We start from the raw sequence: 21,239 nt of genomic DNA, 5'->3' as shown, positions 1-21,239 counted from the left end.
TGAGGTGATTCTCTCCTTTATACCCCTCAAATAATTTAATAAATCATAAGTCAAATGAGAAACCAGAAATCATGTTTGTTGACTTACAGCTGCAGACTTGTTCTTGGGCACTCCCCTTCCCCTTACCGTATCATTAGTGCAATGTTTCCAGTCCAAATTATTTTACATGGAGTACCACATCATAAAAATGCACACATGAGATGTCAAACTTGCATATAATAAATTTCTTCATTTATAAGTTTAGTCAAGGTGTAAATGATTTAACAAAGTGTCTCAAGATGATTGTAGAATAAGGAGTGTAATTTTAGTTGGATTTGATTTTGGAACAGATTTTAAGATTTAAAATGAGTGAAGTACAGTGTTATGCTTTGGGGGTGAAGGAGATAGCAAAGGAAAAGTGAAGTCCGTCTGAGCAAGAAAGGTTGCGGTGTGATTTTATTAACGCCAAATCCCTCAACTAGAAAACTGCATGTCGTATAATGGGCATTGTGTTCAGAGAATGTGTCTTCTCAAGTTGCTGCCTCTCCTGAGACAAGTGGCTGCAAAAACTGAAGGACCTGAGTTAACTCGTCACAAGTGAGTGTGTCACTGTGCAAATTACTGCAGCTCCATTGCCAAAGATTATAGTTTCTTTTTGCTGTATGGGGAAATGCATGGCAAAAGCCCGGTTCATCTTGATCCAAATTCTGTATACACCACAGGTAACTTATGAATGAAATAAACATGTCTTCATCCCCAGGAGAAGTTTCACTCATAACTCTAAATAAAACACTCATATAAATGGCACTGAACCTCTTTGTACCAGAAGAATGTAACAGCCAGAAGTCAAAACCTTAAATCAGTCAAATTAAACTTGGGAAAAAACCCAGCAGTACCCTGATAATTTAATCTTTATGAATCACTTAAAATTGTCTGCCTCTTCATTTATTCAATTTCCCATTTGGCTGACTCTTTGCCCGACAGCAAACAACTTGGATTTTTTTTTATTACTATTTTTATTAGTTGCATTTGCAGAAAGAGAAGAAACACTTTTCACCCCCTAAATATTTATGACTTTCCACTGAATGGTTGAATTTTATATTCTGTATTTAAAATATTAAGTAGTCTTGGATTTTTCTTGCTGAAATGGAAGAAATAATACTAATTTAAGGTGTAAGCATGTTAGAATCAGAGATACAAATTGTACATGAATGCATGGTAGTCACATAACAAACAAACAAACAAAAAACCAGAAGATTTCCATCACCACAGAGACCTCTCCTGTTGGAGAGCACACATACTTCCTTCCTGCCCCCATCCCTTCTTAACTCCTGTCAACCTCTAATCTGTTCTCCATCTTTATAATTTTGTCATTCCAAGAATGTTATATAAACAGAATCCTAAACTGTTTAACCTTTTGGGGTTGCCTATTTTCACACAACATAATTCAGTGGAGATTCATCCAAGTTGTGTGTGTCAGTAGTTTATGTTATTATATTGCTGAGTAGTTCTATGATATGAATGTGTCAGAGTCTAATAAGTCATCCATTGAAGGACTTCTGTTATTTCCAGTTTGGAGCTATTATGAATAAAGCTTCTTTGGACACTTGTTTATAGGTTGTTATGTGAACATAAGTCTTCACTTCTCTGAGATAATTTCCAAGAATGCCATTGCTGTCTCATAATGTAGTATTTTTTTTAGTTTTCTTTTTCTACTGTTTTACTTTTTCTAGTGTTCAATTTTGAGAATTTCTTACCTATTTCAGATAGTTGTACTCTCTTGGATGTATGTTTTGCAAATATTTCATTCCAGTCTGTAGCTTGTCTTTTCGTCCTCTTAACAAAATGTCTTGCAAAGCAAAAGTTTTTTAGGTACACATTCTTTTCAAGTGTACATAGACTATTCTCCACAATGGACCATCTACTAGGCCATAGAACAATCGTCAATAAATTTTTAAAAACTGAAATTATACAAAAAATGTTCTCCAGCTACAATAGAATAAAATAGAAAATTAATAGCAAGAGCAAATTTGGAAGTTTTCCAAATACCTATAAATTAAAACACAGAAACAACCAATGGTTCTAAGAAGAAATCACAAAGAAAATTAAAAACTACTTTGAGATTAATGGAAATAAAATATAATTTATTAAAACTTATGGAAGTTAGGAAAAGCAGTTCTCAGAGGAAAATTCATAGCTGTAAATGCCTAGATTTTTAAAATAAGGCCAGACATGGTGGTGTTCACGCCTGTAACTGCAGCACTTTGGGAGGCCAAGACAGAATGATCGCTCGAGGTCAAAAGTTTAATACCACCAGCCTGGGCAACATAGTGACAGATGGGTCTCTTCAAAATTTTTTTTAAAAAATTAGTTGGATATGGGGGTGCACACCTGTAGTTTTAGCTATTGTAAAGGCTGACGTTGGAGGATTGCTTGAGCCTAGAAGTTAGAGACTTCATTGAGCTATGATCATGCCACTGCACTCTAGCCTGGGTGACCGGGGCAAGACCCTGTCTCTAAAAATAAGAAGAAGAAAAAAGATATTACCAGGTATGGTGGCCTGTGCCTGTAATCCTAGCTACTCAGAGGCTGAGGCAGGAGGATTGCTTGAGGTCAGGAATTCAAGACCAGCCTGGGCAACATAGTGAGACCTCATCTCAAAAAATATTTGATTAAAGATCTCAAATAAATCACCTATCTTTCCACCTTAAAGAACTAGAAAAAGAAGGTACAAAACCAAAAGCAAGCAGACAGAATGATTAGGTTAGGGATAAATGAAAATGAAGAGTAGCAAAATGACAGAATAAATAAAACCAAAAATTTGTTTTTTGAAAACATAAAATTGACAAACATTTAGCTAGAATGGCCAAGTTAAAAACAAGACTCAACATACTGTAATTGCTAATAAAAGTGAGGACATTATTACTAGCCTTACATAATTAAAAGGAAATATAAGAGAATTCTATGACCCCATGTATTTCAACAAATTAGGTAACCTAGATGAAATAGAGAAATTCCTAAAGACATACAAATTACCAAAGCTGACTGAAGAATAAACATAAAATCTAAATAGACTATAACAAGTATAATAAAAATAATTAATCAGTGATTTTTTTTTTTCTTTTTTTTAAGAGACAGAGTCTTGCTCTGTCCCCCAGGCTGGAGTGCAGTGGTGTGATCTCAGCTTACTGCAAACTCCACCTCCCAGGTTCATGCCATTCTCCTGCCTCAGCCTCCCAAGTAGCTGGGACTACAGGCGCCTGCACCACGTCTGGCTAATTTTTTGTGTTTTTAATAGAGATGGGGTTTCACCGTGTTAGCCAGGATGGTCTCGATCTCCTGACCTCATGATCCACCAGCCTCAGCCTCCCAAAGTGCTGGGATTACAGGCATGAGCCACCGCACTTGGCCAAATCAGTAATTTTTTAAAAAACTCCCTACAAAGAAAAAGCCCAGGACCAGTTGACTTCACTGATGAATTGTATAAAATGTTGAAAGAAGAATAAACACCAGTTATTATCAAATCTTTCAAAAGGAACAATTCCTAACTCATTCTGTGGGGCCAGTATCATCCTGACACCAAAACCAGACAGTGTCATCATGAGAAAAGAAAACCTCAGATCAATATCTCTTATGAATATAGATGCAGAAATCCTCAAAAAATACTACCCAACCAAATTCAATGCCTATTAGGGTTATACACTGGGACCAAATGAGAATGCTAGGGTGGTTCAACACATTAACATAAACCCCACTTGACCATTTCAATTGATGCAGAAAAATCATTTTGTAAAATACAACACTATGTTGTGATAAAAACATTAAACAAACTAGGATAAAAGAATGTCCTCAATCTGATAAGCCTAAATGCCATCAGTGATAGACTACAGTAACCAAAACAGTATAGTACAGGTACAAAAACAGACACATAGACCAATGAAACAGAACAGAAAACCCAGAAATAAGGCCACACACCTACAACCTGACAAAAACAAGCCATGAGGGACAGATTCCCTAATCAATAAATGGTGCTGGGATAACTGGCTAGCCATATGCAGAAAATTGAAACTGGACCCCTTCCTTACACCATATGCAAATATTAACTCAAGTTGGATTAAAGACTTAAACACAAAACCCATCATAAAACCCTGGAAGACAACGTAGGCAATACCATTCTTGAGATAGGAACAGACAAATATTTCATGATGAAGACATCAAAAGCAATTGCAACAAAAGCAAAAATTGACAAATGGAATCTAACTAAACTGCAGAGCTTCTGCACAGCAAAAGAAACTATCCCCAGAGTAAACAGACAACCTACAGAATGGAAGAAACTTTTTGCAAATTATGCATCTGACAAAAGGTCTAATATCCAGCATCTATAAGGAACTGAAACAAATTTACAAGAGAAAAACAACCCCGTTAAAAAGCAGGCAAAGGACATGAACAGACACTTTTCAAAACAAGACATACATGCAGCCAAGCATATGAAAAAAGAAATGCTCAGCATCACTAATCATTAGAGAAATGCAAATCAAAACCACAGTGAGGTACCATCTCACACTAGTCAGAATGGCTATTACTGAACAGTCAGAAGAATAACAGATGCTGGGAAGTTACAGAGAAAAAGGAATGCTTATACACTGTTGGTGGAAGTGTAAATTAGTTCAACCATGTGGAAAGCAGTGTGGCGATTCTTCATAGACCTAAAAACAGAAATACCACTGAACCTAGCAATTCCATTGCTGAGTATATACCCAAAGGAATATAAATCACTCTATCATAAAGACACATGCACATGTATGTTCATTGCAGCACTATTCACAGTAGCAAAGACACAGAATCAACTTAAATACCATCAGTGTTGGGCTGGATAAAGAAAATGTGGTACATACACACCATGGAATACTATGAAGCCATAAAAAGAATGAGATCATATCCTTTGCAGAAACATGGATGGAGCTGGAAACCATTATTCTCAGCAAACTAACACAGAAACAGAAAACCAAATACCTCATGTTCTCACTTATAAGTGGGAGGTAAATGATGAGAACACATGGACACGGGGAGAACACACACTGGGACCTGTCAGAGGGTGGAGGGTAAGAAGAGGGAGAGGATCAGGAAAAATGGCTAATGGGTACTAGGCTTAACACCTGGGTGATGATATAATCTATACAACAAACCCTCAGGACACAAGGTTACCTATATGACAACTCTGCATATGTACCCCTGAACTTAAAAGTTAAAAAATAAATAAAGAGATTAAGAGCAGCTAAAGTGGACTTCTTTGCAATTTTCCCAATCTTGTGGGAAGTAATTCAGTTTTTCACCATTAAGTACAGTGTTGCTGTAGGTTTTTTTAGATAATCTTTATCAAGTGAGGAAATTCCCGTATAATTCTATTTTTCTGAGCTTTTTTTAAAAAAATCATGAATAGTATTGGGTCTTGTTAATTGCTTTTTCTGTGTTTATCTACATGAATATGTGATTTTTCCTCTTTACCATGTGAGTATGGTGGATTATATTGACTGATTTCTGTGCATTGAACCCGTCCTGCATCCCTAAAATAAACCTACTTTGTCATGGTATATAATTATTTTTATATATTGCTGAATTTTATTTGCAATATATTTTTAAGGATTTTTGGATTTATATTCATGGAAGACATTGATCTTTAATTTTAATTTGTTCATGCTGTTTTTGTCAGGTGTTTGTATCAGGGTAATACTAGCTTCATGAAATAAATAGGAAAGTGTCTCTTCCTTCTATAATTTCTGAAAGAGGTTAAGTATAATTATTGTTCTTTTTTAAATATGTGGTAGAATCTTCAGTGAAGCCTTCAGAGCTTAGAGGTTCATTTTGGGGGGAGTTTTTAAGCTACTAATTAAATGGCATTAATAGTTACAGGCTTTTAAAATTATGTATTTCATAATGAGCAAGTTATGGTAATTACTGAGTTTTTTGAGGAATTACTCCATTTCATCTAGGTTTTAAAATTCATGCATGTAAAATTATTTCTAATATTCCCTATTATCTTTTTGATACCTGCAGTGTCTGCAGTGTATACAGTTATTTGTAATTTGTGTTTTCTCTCCCCTTTTCTTTGTCATTCTGGCTGGAGATTTTTCAATGTTATTGATTGATATTTTCAAAGAACCAGCTCTTTGCTCCTTGATTTTCTCATCTATTTTTCAATTTCATTGGTTTTTGCTCTTTATTTCATTTATTGTGCTTGCTTCAGGTTTTCTTTGCTCTTCTTTTTCTAGATTCTTGGGGTGGGACCATAGACTACGAGTGTGATACTTTTTTAATGTGTATGTTTAGTGCTATAAATTTCTCTTCCAATACTGCTTTAGCTGTGTTTGATAAATCTTGATACCTTTATTTCCATTTTCTTTCAGTTCAATGTATTTCTGTTTCTTTTTTTTTTGTGTGTGTGTGTGTGTGTGTGTGTGTATTTCCATTTCTATTGAAACTTTATCTTTGACCCATGGTTTATTTAGAACTGTGCTGTTCAGTTTCCAAATGTTTGGACATTTTCCTATTTTCTTCATGTTATGTATTTCTAGTTTAAGTCCATTATGGTTGGAGAACAAACTCTGTATGATTTCATTTTTTAAGAATTTGTGGAGATCATTTTATGTCCCAGAAAAATGATCTATCTTGGTGCACTCTCTGTGGGCACTATAAAAGAATGCGTCATCTACCATTGTTGGGTGGAGTGTGCAATAAATGTTGAATAGGTAATGTTGGTTGATAGTGTTATTGAGTTCTCCTATATTATTGTTGATTTTCTGTCTGGCCTTTTTATCAGTTGTTAAGACATGGGTGTTTAAGTCTCTGTCTATAATTGTGGATTTGTCTGCTTTTTCTGTTCTATCAGTTTTGGGTTCACATATGTTGCAATTGAGTTGTTTGACTTATACATATTTAGGACTGATGTGTTTTCTTGCTGGATTAACCCTCTTATCATACAATGTTCATTTCTGTCTTTGGTAAACTTCTTTGTTATGGAGTCTACTTTATCTGATATTAGCATAGCCATTTCTGCTTTTCTTTGATTAATGTTTGCATAGTACATATATTTCATTTTTTATTTTCAGTTGGGCTATGTTACTATATTTGAAGTGTATTTCTTGTAGGCAGCTTAGGTCATAGTTTTTAATCTAGTTGCTAATTCAAAACAAATGTGCTGTTCAGTTTCCAAACGTTTGGATATTTTCCTGTTTTCTTTGTGTTATGTATTTCTAGTTTAAGTCCATTCTGATTGGAAAACAAACTCTGTATGATTTCATTTTTGAGAATTTGTGGAGATCATTTTATGTCCCAGAAAAATGGTCTATCTCGGTGCACTCTCTGTAGGCACTATAAAACAATGGATCACTTGAGCTCAGGAGTTCCAGACCAGCGTGGCCAACATGATGAAACCCCATCTCTATTAAAATACAAAAATTAGCCGAGTGTGGTGGCACACACCTGTAGTCCCAATTACTTGGGAGGCTGAGGTGGGAGAATCACTTGAACCCTGGAGGCGAAGGTTACAATAAGCTGAGACGGTGCCACTGCACTTCAGCCTGGATGACAGAGCAAGACTGTCTCAAAAAAAAAAATTAGTTATTGTATTTTTCAGTTGTACAATTTCTATTTGATTCTTCTTTATTTCTTCTATTTCTTTGCCAAGGCTTTCTCTTTTTTTTTCTGAAGCTCTATTTCTTCATTGATTTCAAGTGATCTTAATTGCTCATTGAAACATTTTTATGATGGCTAATTTAAAATATTTGTCAGATAATTTCATCATCTCAATTTTGGCGTGTATTGTCTTTTTAAATTCATTTCAAGATCTTCCTGTTTGTTTCTGATTATAAGTAGTTTTCTTTTGAACTCTGGACATTTTGGGTGCTATTATGTATTATGAGCCTCTGGATAATATTTACACCTTTGTTTCAGCTAGCTGTTACTGACACCGTTCTGGCAGGAGAAAAGGGGCTGCTGCTTTGTTACTTTCAGATGGGCTTAGAAGTCCAGGTTCCCTACTCAGCCTCTATTGACTCCTGAGATGCCAGAGGGTAGAAAGTTTCTTGTTATTGCTTGATAGGGGGTGGGAGTTCAGATTCCCCACTAAGCCTTTATTGATACTTTTCTGAATGGGAGGGATAGCAGTACTTCATTACTACTCCCCATGTGGCCTCCTTACCCAGGAAAATTATGAAAGTCCGAACTCAGTCTCTTTTGACACCATCTCAGCAGGAAGGGAAGGGGCACCTTATTATTGCCTGGCAAGGGAGGAAGTCTAGGTTCTTCACTCAGTCTTTGCTGGTGACACAGGATTCTTTTGGGGGGGCCACTTCACCAGGCTCTGCCCATTCAGCCCAAGCTCGGTTTGCACTACTGGCCTGGTTCCCACATCCTGGGTAGAATGGTGAGGGGTGTGTGGGCAAGTGGGTGTGAGGTCTGACCACAGTGCACACAGCCAGGCACACAGGCTGCTGCAGTGGGGCCGGGCAGGCAGCTCCAGATGCCAGCACAGATGCCTCCTTCATGTGAGGCTGCAGCTGGACCAGGCATACCACAAGTAGCTTCTGCCTTAAGTGCCCTCGCTGGATGAGGGGAATATGGTAGCACCCAAAAACTCAGAGATGCCAGCAACTAGAAAAAGCCCCAGGAGGGTGTTATAGCTTTGTCACCACTCTGGCTCAGGAAGCCTGGAGGTCTGGGCCCCCCGAAGGATCACAGCTCTTCTTTCCCATGGTCCAGTGAACAAGAGCATGTCACTGCCAACAGCTCAGCGAGCTGGTCAGGATGCGTGACAGTGCTTTTCACACCCGTCATTTGGTGGGTCCCAGGATTTTGTCCTGTGTCCGAGAAGAATGAGGTTATGTAGACAGAGACTGAACAAGGCAGAGAAGAGTTTTACTGAGTGACGGAACAGCTCTCAGCAGAGAGGGGACCCTAAGTGGGTACCCCCTACCCAAAGCTGGGTAGTCCCAAAGTGTGGCTGAGTCCAGGGTTTTTATGGGCTCGGAATGGGGGAATGCATGCTGATTGGTCAAAAAGCACCATTCAGTTGGCTGAAAGGCATGGAGGAAGTTCTCACTAAAGTTGGGGACTTTACCCAGAACTGGCAGCTTGGTTTTCAGGCTTTAATTTGTCTTTGATTTGAAGGTTGGGTTTCGCCAGGGACCCACCCCTATCTACCTAGGAATTTGTCTCCCTCCTGCTGCTGTCACTGGTACAGATAGGCATAGGGCTATGGTTTTATCTGTAGCATTTGGCTGTTACAGAGAGGTTATGACCTACAGTTTTCTGTCTTGTTAGGCTGCACCTTTCCTGACTCTCAGGCTAGATAGATCAGGGATTTGTTGATGCTTTTTTTTTCTTCTTTTGCTTCTGTAGGTGTTTCTGGGCTATATGAGGCAAAAAGAAAAACAGAGAAACTCACCACATTGTTTTTCCTTGGATCCCATGATGCCCAGATGGTCTGCTTTTTCCTTTTACCTTTCAGAAGGTGTTTTTACTATATGTAAAATCCAGGGTTTTCATGTACCAAGTAGAGGAATAAGGAAAAATACACCAACTCCATCTTTCCGGAAGAATAGAGCCAGTCTGCATGTATTCATTGTTCTTATTCATGCTTAGCTTTCTCTACTGCAGATTCATATGGTATGATGAAAACACAATATTTTGGATACCAGTATTCTGTATAGGGTATTCTTTCATTGCAGGCCTCAAATAGACTTTCAGGAAATAGACTTTTACAATAACATTAGGGGGTAAGAGAATTGCTTCATGCCCATATGGCTGCCTGTGAGCACACATGTATGTTTACACAGAATCTCAGAAACTTCACCTTGAGGTAGGCTGAACACAGTGTGGTTGCTGAGTGTATTTTGCAGTTTATCTATAAGAGAGTAGAGGAGACCAGAGAAGCATTAAGGGAATGTCAACAGAGAGAAAAAATGTTGATTCAGACCCTGTCGTAATAAGATCCTTGTGGAGAGAGTAGTATAAAACTCAGCAAGCTTTATAAACATAAAATGAAAAAAAAATAGTTTTTTAACTTAATAATTACTTTGAAAAGTTGTATAACTAAGACTAAAACTAAAAAGTTGTATAACTAAGACTAAAACTCACAAAAACCAGTAGACGACTTCTACACAGCAACAGTGGAGTAATATGTAGTTGTACTTCTATTTTTCAGTATGACTAACTTGTATTATCTTTTCTTTATGAAGATCTGGTTTAGAAGTTTTCAGTTCCAGAGATGTAGCAGACTAGATAATCTCAAAACTTTTCCACCTGCTAAAAGTATCAAAAAAATGATAGGTTGTAAAATACCTCTTAGATACATGTTTGAGCATAATAATAAAGTTAGAAAATTTCCAAGGGCTAGAAAGAAAGAGGGAGCAGTAAACAGCAAACCCCAGTATCACTGCCTGGGAAGAATGGGGTGGGTGGTGGGTCGGGGCTCTGAGTCTCAGTAACATAGGGGCTGACATTTTAAAATCTATGCCAGGCTAGGGGATGCAGCGTTAGTCCTACAGAAGCAGAAAAAAGTTTCAACTAAGACTTCCACATAAAGCTGGAGCCCTGAAGGTCTGCCCTATCAGTGAAGAAGTGAAACACCCAACACAGAGAAGGAACAAGGAATCTCAACTGGTCAGAGAGAGGGAAGAGTGGGAACAAGTCTCCATTGTGAATGAACATTACTAATCTTTTGTCACATGTGGGCTTGGAGTTCAAAACTATACTACCCATATTTGGAAACTGTCACGTTGAGAAGTTAACACAAAAATGGTACTGGTGTGTAATACCCCTAGAGTTGCTGATGAAGCCAATGTAAAATTATTCTTAAAGGACATGACATGTCTTCAACTAATTCCACAATAAAAACTGACTGGAAAGGAGCTCCCAATCCAGTACTACAGAATACAAAAGAAAAATACTCATCATGAACAAGAACCAGGAAATAAAATAAATAGCAGATTTTGACTATCCAAAACTAAAGATAAGTAAAGAAGTAATCATATATATATTTAGAATAAAAAGTTGTATAAGAAGAAATAAAACTAAAAGGCCAAGATGTTATGAAAAAATGACAAATTGGAACAAATGGCTTATAAAAATCAGTGCATATAGTCATTAAAATGTATAGTGTAATAGACAAGTTAAATAGTAAATTAAACACAGCTAAACTAGAAAGCACTCAATCTAAGAAAACTGGCCAGAATGCAGCAGAGAAAGATAAAGAATGGGAAATATTCCAGGGAAGTTAAAAGAGACTTAGAGGACAAAATGAAAGATGTCAACTAGAAATCTAGAAGTTCCTGGAAGAAGGCATAAAACAAACAGGGAGAAGCACAATTTTAAGAGAAAATAATAGAACATTTTTAAAATTGATGAAAGACATAAATCCTCAGATTCAGGAATCTAAGTCATGACTATAACAAACTAAAATAAATTCACATTTCTACACAAAATAGTGAGGTTTCAGAGCACTAATATCAAAAAAGATCTTAAAAGCATTCAGAAGCAACAGAAAGAATGCATACTCATTAATAACAGTATGTATGACCAATAGAAGAATTCTACACAGCAGCAATGGAGTAATATGTCATTGTACTCCTATTTTTCAGTGTGGTTAACTTGCATTAGCTCTCTTTTCTCTCCCCCACTCTCATTCTTTCTCCCTGCCTCTCTTTCTTCCTTCACCTTTTTTCCCTTTTTTAAAAAATCATTCTCATCAAATATGTGTACTTTTGTATGTTTGGGTATTTATTTAACTACTGATTCTACTTGTTTAACAGTTACAGGGCTATTCTTTTTCTTTCTCTCTTTTTTTTTTTTTTTTTGTTGAGACAGAGTCTTGCTCTGTCTCCCAGGCTGGAGTGCAGTGGCACAATCTTGGCTCACTGCAGCCTCTGCCTCCCAGGTTCAAGCGATTCTCCTGCCTCCGCCTTCTGAATAGCTGGGATTACAAGGGTGTGCCACCAGGTTCAGCTAATTTTCATATTTTTAGTAGAGACCGGCATTTCACTATGTTGGCCAGGCTGGTCTCGAAACTCCTGACCTCAAATGATCCACACACCTCAGCCTCCCAAATTGCTGAGATTATAGGCATGAGCCACTGTGCCCAGCCTCTTCTTTTGTTTTTATTCTGGAGTTACTTTTAGTATGTTACATCTTTATAGGAGTTTACCTATTTCATTTATGTTTTCAAATTTATTGGCACAAAGTTGTTCATAGTATTGTCTTATGATTTCTGATTCTGTAGTATTGTCTTTATAATTTTATAATCAGACTATAGTGTAATGTGTTTAAAAATCAAAGAAACAATACAATTAGAAAGCATAATAATATAAACTATGAAGATGGAATATGACCAAATACATCTGCCTGGACACCCAGCGAAAAGACATACCTTAAATATGGTGACTTGGAAAAGCTGAAAATCAAAGAGTAAGTGAAAGCATTAGGCAAGTGCAAACAAATTAAAGCTACTGTTGTGGCTTAATATTGAACACAGATGTATTTGGGGCAAAAACCATTAGGATTAAAAACATTTTATAACGTCAAAGACTAAAATTCACAATGAAAATATAAGCTATGAATATCAATGCATTAAGTCACATAGTACAACTTATAAGGAAAAAAAAAGGAAATTTTATTTAAAAACTAGAAACACAGTAGTGGTAGAAAATGTGACTCACTTTTCTTAGTTCATGAGCCATCAAGTGATCAAAAATTAGATAAGGATACAGGAGAAATAAATAACATAATAATGTAGCTTCAATATATATTACAGAATACATACACACATGCATGTATACACACATGCACAAACACACATACATAGAGAAAAAGAAAAAAACCTTTTCAGGTGCCCATGGAATATGAAGAAACGCTGATTATATATTAGACAATTAAAAAGGAGCTCACCCTTTCATAATTCTTACAAACTACAATAGTAGTTTAATTTCTAGTAATGACATGCTGGGTATTTACAACCAATTGCCCCTAGTGAGGGCAACTAAAGAAAACTGGGTAAAATATGAAGAAAAGGGCCAGGCACAGTGGCTCATGCCTATAATCCCAGCACTTTGGGAGGCTGAGGCAGGTGGATCACCTGAGGTCAGGAGTTCGAGACCAGCCTGGCCAACATGGTGAAACCTCGTCCCTACTAAAAATACAGAAATTAGGTGGGAGTGGTGGTGCACGCCTGTGATCCCTCTACTCAGGAGGCTGAGGCAGAGGAATCACTTGAACCCAGGAGGCAGAGGTTGCAGTGAGCCAAGATTGTGCCACTGCACTCCAGCCTGGGCGACAGAGTAAGACTGTCTCAAAAAAACAAACAAAAACAAAACAACAACAAAAAAGAAATATAAAGAAAAGAACCAACAAAACTTTCTTAAAACTCAAAGTTGTTGGTTGTTCAAAATCTTCAAAGTACTGAAAATTCAGATCAAAATCCAGTAAAAGGAAAGCACCCAACGCTCATAGCCATTTTTATTCAAGATCATTTGCCAAACCTGAAAAAAGAAAGAGCCAAACTGAGCTATGCTTTGTGGTCTTGTAGGGCAAATGTATGAAAAGTCAAAACTGAGGCCCAGTAAGACTGGAGGTCACCTGAAGGGCCTGGCCCCAGGCAGTGCCCACCCTGATGGGTATACGGCAGTATGTCCTCAGGAAATGTCTCATAACAAATCATTCTGATGCTGCATGGTAACAGCAGAGTGCCACTGAGTTTGCAAGAGCTAATACGATTGTTAGTGGCAGCAGCAATGAAAGACGGAAAAACAAACCCAGGTGTACCTCGTGCATATAATCAATTTTAAAGGAAACAGTGCCCCTGTGTTTAAATTCTGGCTGCCTTCTCATTGTCCAGATTTCTTTAAGTTTGCCCTGCCTATGAATAGAATCACAGTCTATTTTTAGCTCCATCTTGGATTTGCTGTATGAACAGACCCCCACCAAACTTCTCACTCTGGCCAGCAACATTTCCTCACTAAAAAAATGAGACAACTTTTACCATAGACTGTGTGTACTGACAAAGGGGAATTTGAAGCATTGTCAATAAAGAAAATTACTTTTAAATTACTTAAGTTGCTCAGATGAAACTAAGACAGAAGGTGCTTGACCTAGAGGGACTGACCAAGGGGTGGGAAGGCCAAGTTTGAAGGGAAGAAGACAGCTCTGCTCTCTGCATTTCATATTAACATAAAAGAGGGGTGTTTCTCAGTAAGTCAACTTCTCTGGAGAGTCCTGTTACACCACTCTTGTTCTGTAGAGCTCAGGACAGCATTACCCAGCAATGCACAGTGACTTTGTCAGGCAAATGCTAGGAAGAGCATGCATGTAGACACATGCCTAATGTGTACCAGGATTGCATGTTCTCACGGAGATTGGGAAGTGAGCTATAAGCCCTGTTTCCTCTTTGAGCTACAGAGCTGATGTTCATTTGATTGGACAGTTAAGGCAGAAATCCAATTACTGAGCTAATTAGCACCTTTGAGGGGTAAGCACCACATTTATAGGAGGAAAGCACTGGAGAAAACTCAAATTACCCAGTGTGGCTGACAGTCCACCCTCTTAGAGAATATGTGGAGAGCCAGAGGTCCTAGGGGTACACAGGCAGCTTAGCTTAGTTATTGCTCATCAGAGTTTAGACTGTGTTCTACAGGCTTCTGAAAAGATAGCTTTCCAGTGAACATAGTTTTAGAAGATGTTTTAGTTCCCTAAGGAGTTTAGCAAATGACTTTCTTTTGTCTTAATCCTCCTTTAAAAATTGTTTATTCTGCTGCTTGAGAATTCCATTTGTGGTAGGTCTTAAGGTGAAATTAAAATTCCATTTAGGGACTAACTCTGCAGACATGGGATTTCAGCCTTCATTAGAAAGAATTTTGTTGTTTGCTCTATTTTCTGCTACCCTGAGATCTTTTAGTTTTCAAAGCTGCTGTGGGAGTATTTGTAAGGAAAACTGAAGCTGTGATAGAACAGCATGCTGGGGTTCACAGCCTTTCTGAAATGTAACGCAGTGTTTCTTCTTTCCAGCCCATCCGCAGCATCACAGAACGCAACAGGATCTTGCCTAGATGGTTCTCAAATGTCTAAGACATACAGGAAAAGAAAGAATACTTTTTTTTTCTGAAGACAAGCCTTTTCATTTATTCAAATTATAGTTCCAACCAAATATCTTTTTATCTGTTTTGATTCCCAAAAGACAAGTTCACAAAAGAAGGCTGCATTCTTAGGTTTCTTCTTAAGCACCATTTCTGATAAGTGCTTGTCATTTGTTAAATTATACAGAATATGTCAATGATCATGTTTAAACATAAGCCACATATGCAGCGTTGACTGGCAGCTAGTCTTTCTTCTCAGCAAATATTATAGGGACAAAAACTTCAGAAGTAGCCTTATTTTTAACCATTCAATAATTTATTCTGCAAATATTTATTGAGTGACTACTATGTGCCAGTTGTGAGCAACAAACTTACTCTCATGGTACTTAGGGACTGATGTAAGAGTCAGATATAATCAGATAATTACACAAAGAGATGTATGATGTGGTGTAAAGTAAAGGCTCCTGAGCCAGCCTCCCTAGGTCATATTCTGGCTGTACCACCTGTTAGATCTGTGACCTTGAACACTCTACTTAATTTCTCTGTGCCTCTGCCTCATCCGCTGTGAGAATGGGCATAAAACTACCTCAGAGGGTAGTTTTGAGGCAATAATAAGCTAATACATATAAAGTACTTAGAACAGGCACAGTGCTACATAAATGTTAGCTGTCATCGTTATGATTGACGTTAGCCTTGACAAGTGCTCCAAAAGAGAGGTACAGATACAATGCATGAAAGAGAACACAACAAAGGAATCTCATGCAGCACAGGAGTCAAGGCAGCTTCCCTGAGAAGGTGATACTTGAGCTGAGACTTGAAGGATAAGAGGAATCAATGAGGAAAAATGAGTGGGAATGGAAAGGGATCCCTAAATAGAGGGAACATTTGCAAAGGCTACTGGAGAGGAAAGAGCAACAGGACTAAGAGGTCTGGGCATGCTGAAGGGGTGGAAAAGGAAAACCAACAGGGTTGGAACAAAGAAAGCAAAGGGCAGAGTGATAGAAAAGGCAGGAGCTGGCCAGGCGCGGTGGCTCACAACTGTTATCCCAGCACTTTGGGAGGCCAAGGCGGACCGAGACCATCCTGGCCAACATGGTAAAACCCCGCCTCTACTAAAAATACAAAAGTTAGCTGGATGTGTGGCGCGTGTCTGTAATCCCAGCTGCTTGGGAGGCTGAGGCAGGAGAATCACTTGAACCCAGGAGGCGGAGGTTGCAGTGAGCCAAGATTGCACCACTGCACTCCAGCCTGGCAACACAGCAAGACTCCATCTCAAAAAAGAAAAGAAAAGAAAAAGAAAAAGCAGGAGCCAGATGTGTTCAAGACCAGGCTTTCTACAATTGTCAGTGGGACCTTCATTATGCCCAGATCTTTAAGTAAACCCTATGTGTGATACTGATGTATTTGTGGAAGTCCTTTCTTAATGGCTAATATGTCAGATTTAACCATATGAAATTGCCATTTTGTAGGTGATAATAAACAGTTGACTGCCATCAATTCATAGGCTTGATGTCAATTTCATATTTCATTCTTTAAAGATCGCCACTCAATATTGGAAATAAAAGGACAAAGGTAGGCTGGCATAGCCTCTCCAAGCAGAGTAGATCGGTGCACTTACAAAGGGCTTTGGGGATGTGTGGAGTTCAAGGACTAGTGAGGTTTTGGAGGCATACACGGGTTGACAGCATCTGTATAGGAGATTACTTGAAAAGCCTGGTGTTCATCAGTTGCCCCTCAGAAGTCTGCAGTGAGTCAGCTAACTCTCAGAAGCCAGGATTGTCATGGACTGGCTGCCTTACAAAAGCTGTGCACTGAGGAGTGTTTTCATGATGGAATAGGTTCAAAGCTAGTTCCAGTGGCCACTTGTTACCATGGCTGCAGACAATCTGAGAGCTTTCATTCTCATGGTTCAACCTAAGAAATGTCTATAAGAGTATACCCAGCTCTTGAAAGCAGGTGGTGGAGATGTTGACTATTCATCACCATTTCCTGAAATCAATTTAAAGAGAAAGATATCTATTTGGACACTGTTCTCAAGTTCTGAAAGAGAGGGGTGGCATATTGGCAGTTTAACACTTGCTTTTTTTTTTTTTTTTTTTTTTTTAGGCAGATTCTCACTCTGTCACCCAGGCTGGAGTGCAGTGGTGCAATCTCGGCTCACTGCGACCTTGACCTCCTGGGTTCAAGCGATTCTCCTCCCTCAGCCTCCCAAGTAGCTGAGATTATAGGAGTGCACCACCACACCTGGTTAATCTTTTTTGTATTTTTAGTAGAGGTGGGGCTTTGCACTGTTTACCAGGCTGGTACCAAGCTCCTGACTTCAAATAATCCGCCTGCCTCAGCCTCCCAAAGTGTTGGGATTACAGGCATGAGCCACCATGTTCGGCCTAAATACTTGCTTTGATTTTGCAGATCTGGGGCTCCAAATTGATTAAGACACAAGGCCATTCTCTCCAAATCAGAGAGCTACTCATCTCTCCCCTCTATGTGTTTCTTGTACTGTTCCCTCTATTTCTTATCATGAGACTCCTCTCTTCCTGCAGTGTGGTAAAACTACAGCAATCGTCTTAACCTGTGAGCTCTATCGCATTTTCATTTTCCACTCATGCAGCTGGTTCTGTAAACCAACTCCTCTGCTTGGGGGGATCTAATCATGACCTTCTACCCTTTTGTGGCTTCTTCTAGTACAAGGCGTGTGGATAATTCCAACACAAGACTGGCAGTCCAAATTGAAAGAGATCCAGGTAAGAAGATCTCTTCTCTCTTTTTAAACTATTTATTGCTGTATGGATGTATTCTCAAAAGGAAGAATTCAATACTTACTCTGTACTCACTGTGGAAACAATGCACATCTTAGTTAATATGCTGACTGTGGAATGAAACTGTGTAGGTAGACTGATCAAGCATCCTGATTTGGTTTGACAGTGTATTGCTCCACTGTTTAGAATTGATTAGGACCTTGCTCAGTATTGGATAACTCTGTTAATCAAGACATTTTAGTCTGTGTGTAGTAGACCTCAAACACAGACTATAAACTTGAGATTTGTCTTTTAGGAAAAAAAAGTTCTTTGGAAAAACATCAGCATGATAATGTCCTTGAAGGCAAACCATTCCACGATCCAGGATCTAGAAGCTTTCAAAAACTTTGGTCAGCATTAAGCTATGGAAGGATTTACCTGCTAGAAGATTATTTTACTTTTTTCTTTCCATAATCAATCTCCTTTTTTAACCATTCTGTTTCTTCCTTCCTCATATTAGAATGCAAATTTTAACTATTCTCTATTTTTATCCTCCTCACTCCCTTCTTTGTGCCCCCAAATCTGCCTAGGAACAATTGTATCATGCTCATTATCTGTATTTGAATTGCATATACATGATTAATTCGAAATCAGAATTTGAAATTTGAGATACCTGGAGAGAGAGGCTTATTTTTTGTTGCTTCATGTCAGTACAATGAGGGAGGAGAGGTACTGATATCTCTGAGGTGCAGCTGTAGGACTGTGATGTTACAAGCCTATTGATATGAGGCAGAGGGACAGTTTCCCAAGCACATTGTGCTGTTAGTGAATCATAATTGCTGTCTCATTTTAATCTAATTATGCAGATGTGTGGTCAATGTGTTCTAAGAAGATGCCCTGAGTTGAATCTCTACTTTTAGTGATTTTAATTGTTTTGTTTTATTTAAACATTGAACAGTTTGAACAATTAAGCAAAGGCTAATTCTCTCATTCAGGCCTTTCCTTTCAAAGTGCCAGAGACTGAAAGTAATCTTTAATTAGTGTCTCAGAATGCATGCTGCTTCATCAGAGAAAATGAATACAGTGCAGATCAAGGAAGCTTCATCTGCATAGAAGATTAAGCATACTGATACTTTATTAGACTACATGGCATGACTCAGCCCACAGAACAGTTTCTTTCCATTAATCATAATTAGATTATAAATGCTCTAATTTTGATTCAGCTTTCAGCTGTCATGAGTGGCCAGCAAAGATATTCACAGTTTGCTAGTGTTATTCTGTAGATTTCTTAGAGGCGGATTGGTGATCTTCCTTGTGTAAGTGCACTTGGGGCATATTCACCTTCTTGTACCATTCCCTGCCTTCTGCACCCTGATTGTGCCCTGGTTCCCTTGGATACAAAGCAGGGATGCTCCCGTCAGATCTGCAGTCTTCATCCCTGTCCTCCCCGAATCTCCGTCTCCACTCAAATAGACAATCCAGAAGGGAGTGTTGAGTTTTGCTTTAGGCATTTCCTCTTTGGGACAACTATGCCTATGGCTTTCCAGAGCCATAATTTCCTCTCCTAAAGAAAAGCTACTCCTAAAATAAAAGTCGTGAACGTGAACGTTTTTCCTAGGCTTCTCCCAATGCTTACTCCACCCACAGGACCACAGACCAGGAAGACTTCCCATGTTATCCAGTCTTCTCTTTAAAAAATCTTATATCCCTCATCTTGAGAGATCCCTTGAAAGGAGGGAAAAGAGTCAGGGCTCAGCAGGAAGGATATAGGAAATGCACTACGCACTCCTAATTTCACCCCCACTCAACATGCACCCCTGGCTTTCCACTGGGAAGCAAGGTATTCCATCATTCCATCTCCTTTGCTGCTTCTTCCTTCACCCTTCCTTGGATGTCATTATCCACCCAATTAAAATGGCCAAAGTTAAACAAACAAGCAACAATGGACAATTCCAAGTCCTGACAAGGATGCAGAATTAGAGCTGTCAGTCACTGCTGGGGAAATGCAAAAACGTTACAGCCACTTTGGAGAACAGCAGTCCTGCTCCTAAGCATTTACTCAAGAGAAACGGGGAGAGTCGTATTCACACAAACTCCTGTTCACGACTCTTGGTAGTGATTTAACCCATAATCACCAAAACTGGAAACAACCCAAGTGTCCTTCAGCAGATGAATGGATAAACCAACTATAGCACATGCATACAGAGGGATACTACTCAAAGGTGAAACAGAACACACTCATATATACAGCAGATGAATGCATTATTCTAAGTGCTGGCTATATGACTATATGCATTTTTCAAGACTCATAGAATGGGTGAATTTTACCCTACATAAATTATTCTTCAACAAACCTGAATTTTTAATGTATATATAATTTAAGAACAAATAGTATTCATTTATATATAGTATAACAACTTATATGTTATATAATATGTAAAATATATGTTTGTATATAACAAATACTACTAGCAATGATTGTTTGTGTTATATATTATAGCACATATATATAAAATGATGCTGCTTATTGCCTGTAAATTATACAGAGAGAATATAAAGGGAAAAAAATAGGAGGGTCCCATATAATCCACTGAAATGTGGGAAGAACAGATCTTTTCTCTTTTATGTATATAAAGAGTCTGATTTTGCCCTTAATCAGATGACCGCTCACTGTTTCCTAGGTCTGGGTACACAGCAGAAGTAGGCATTCACTGATCATATTTCTTGTCTACCTTTAGGGAATGATGACAACAATCTCAATTCCATTTTTTATGAACACTTAACAAGGACCCTCCAGGAGTCCCTCTGTGGAGACTTAGTTCTTGGTCGTTGGGGCAACTACAGCTCTGGCGATTGCTTTATTTTGGCTTCAGATGACCTCAATGCCTTTGTTCACCTGATTGAAATTGGAAATGGTCTTGTCACCTTTCAACTTCGAGGACTGGAATTCCGAGGTAAGAATTTCTTCGTTGTGGAAACTGTTGACAGTTGGTTGCTTGAGTTAATTATCAAGCAAAACTTTAGGAAGAAGTCACTGTTGTTTTTTTTTTTTTTTTTTTTTTTGGAGGGGGTTTTTTTTTTTCGCCCGGGCTGGAGTGCAGTGGCCGGATCTCAGCTCACTGCAAGCTCCGCCTCCCGGGTTCACGCCATTCTCCTGCCTCAGCCTCCCAAGTAGCTTGGATTACAGGCGCCCGCCACCTCGCCCGGCTAGTTTTTTTGTATTTTTTAGTAGAGACGGGGTTTCACCGTGTTCACCAGGATGGTCTCGATCTCCTGACCTCGTGATCCGCCCGTCTCGGCCTCCAAAAGTGCTGGGATTACAGGCTTGACCCACCGCGCCCGGCCAGAAGTCACTGTTAAACAGGAAAAACGTAATGTCTTCCTACTGAAAGAGAGCTTGCCA

At 38.6% G+C, this 21,239-nt stretch overlaps 1 protein-coding gene across 1 annotated transcript in view; it reads left to right on the top strand.

The window, feature by feature from the left end:
* PCNXL2 (pecanex-like 2 (Drosophila)) overlaps positions 1-21,239 on the top strand; it is a 320,055-nt gene that overhangs the window by 210,626 nt on the left and 88,190 nt on the right. The window contains 2 exon segments of the mRNA XM_011935752.1: positions 17,784-17,842; positions 20,575-20,790. Coding sequence (XP_011791142.1) covers positions 17,784-17,842; positions 20,575-20,790 — 275 coding nt within the window.

The sequence above is a fragment of the Colobus angolensis genome, unplaced genomic scaffold (assembly GCF_000951035.1).
Source record: "Colobus angolensis palliatus isolate OR3802 unplaced genomic scaffold, Cang.pa_1.0 Scaffold148, whole genome shotgun sequence".
In the NCBI taxonomy this organism is placed as follows: Eukaryota; Metazoa; Chordata; class Mammalia; order Primates; family Cercopithecidae; genus Colobus; species Colobus angolensis.
The sequence above is the reverse complement of the archived record's forward strand: the minus strand, read 5'-3'. Positions and strand labels throughout refer to the sequence as shown.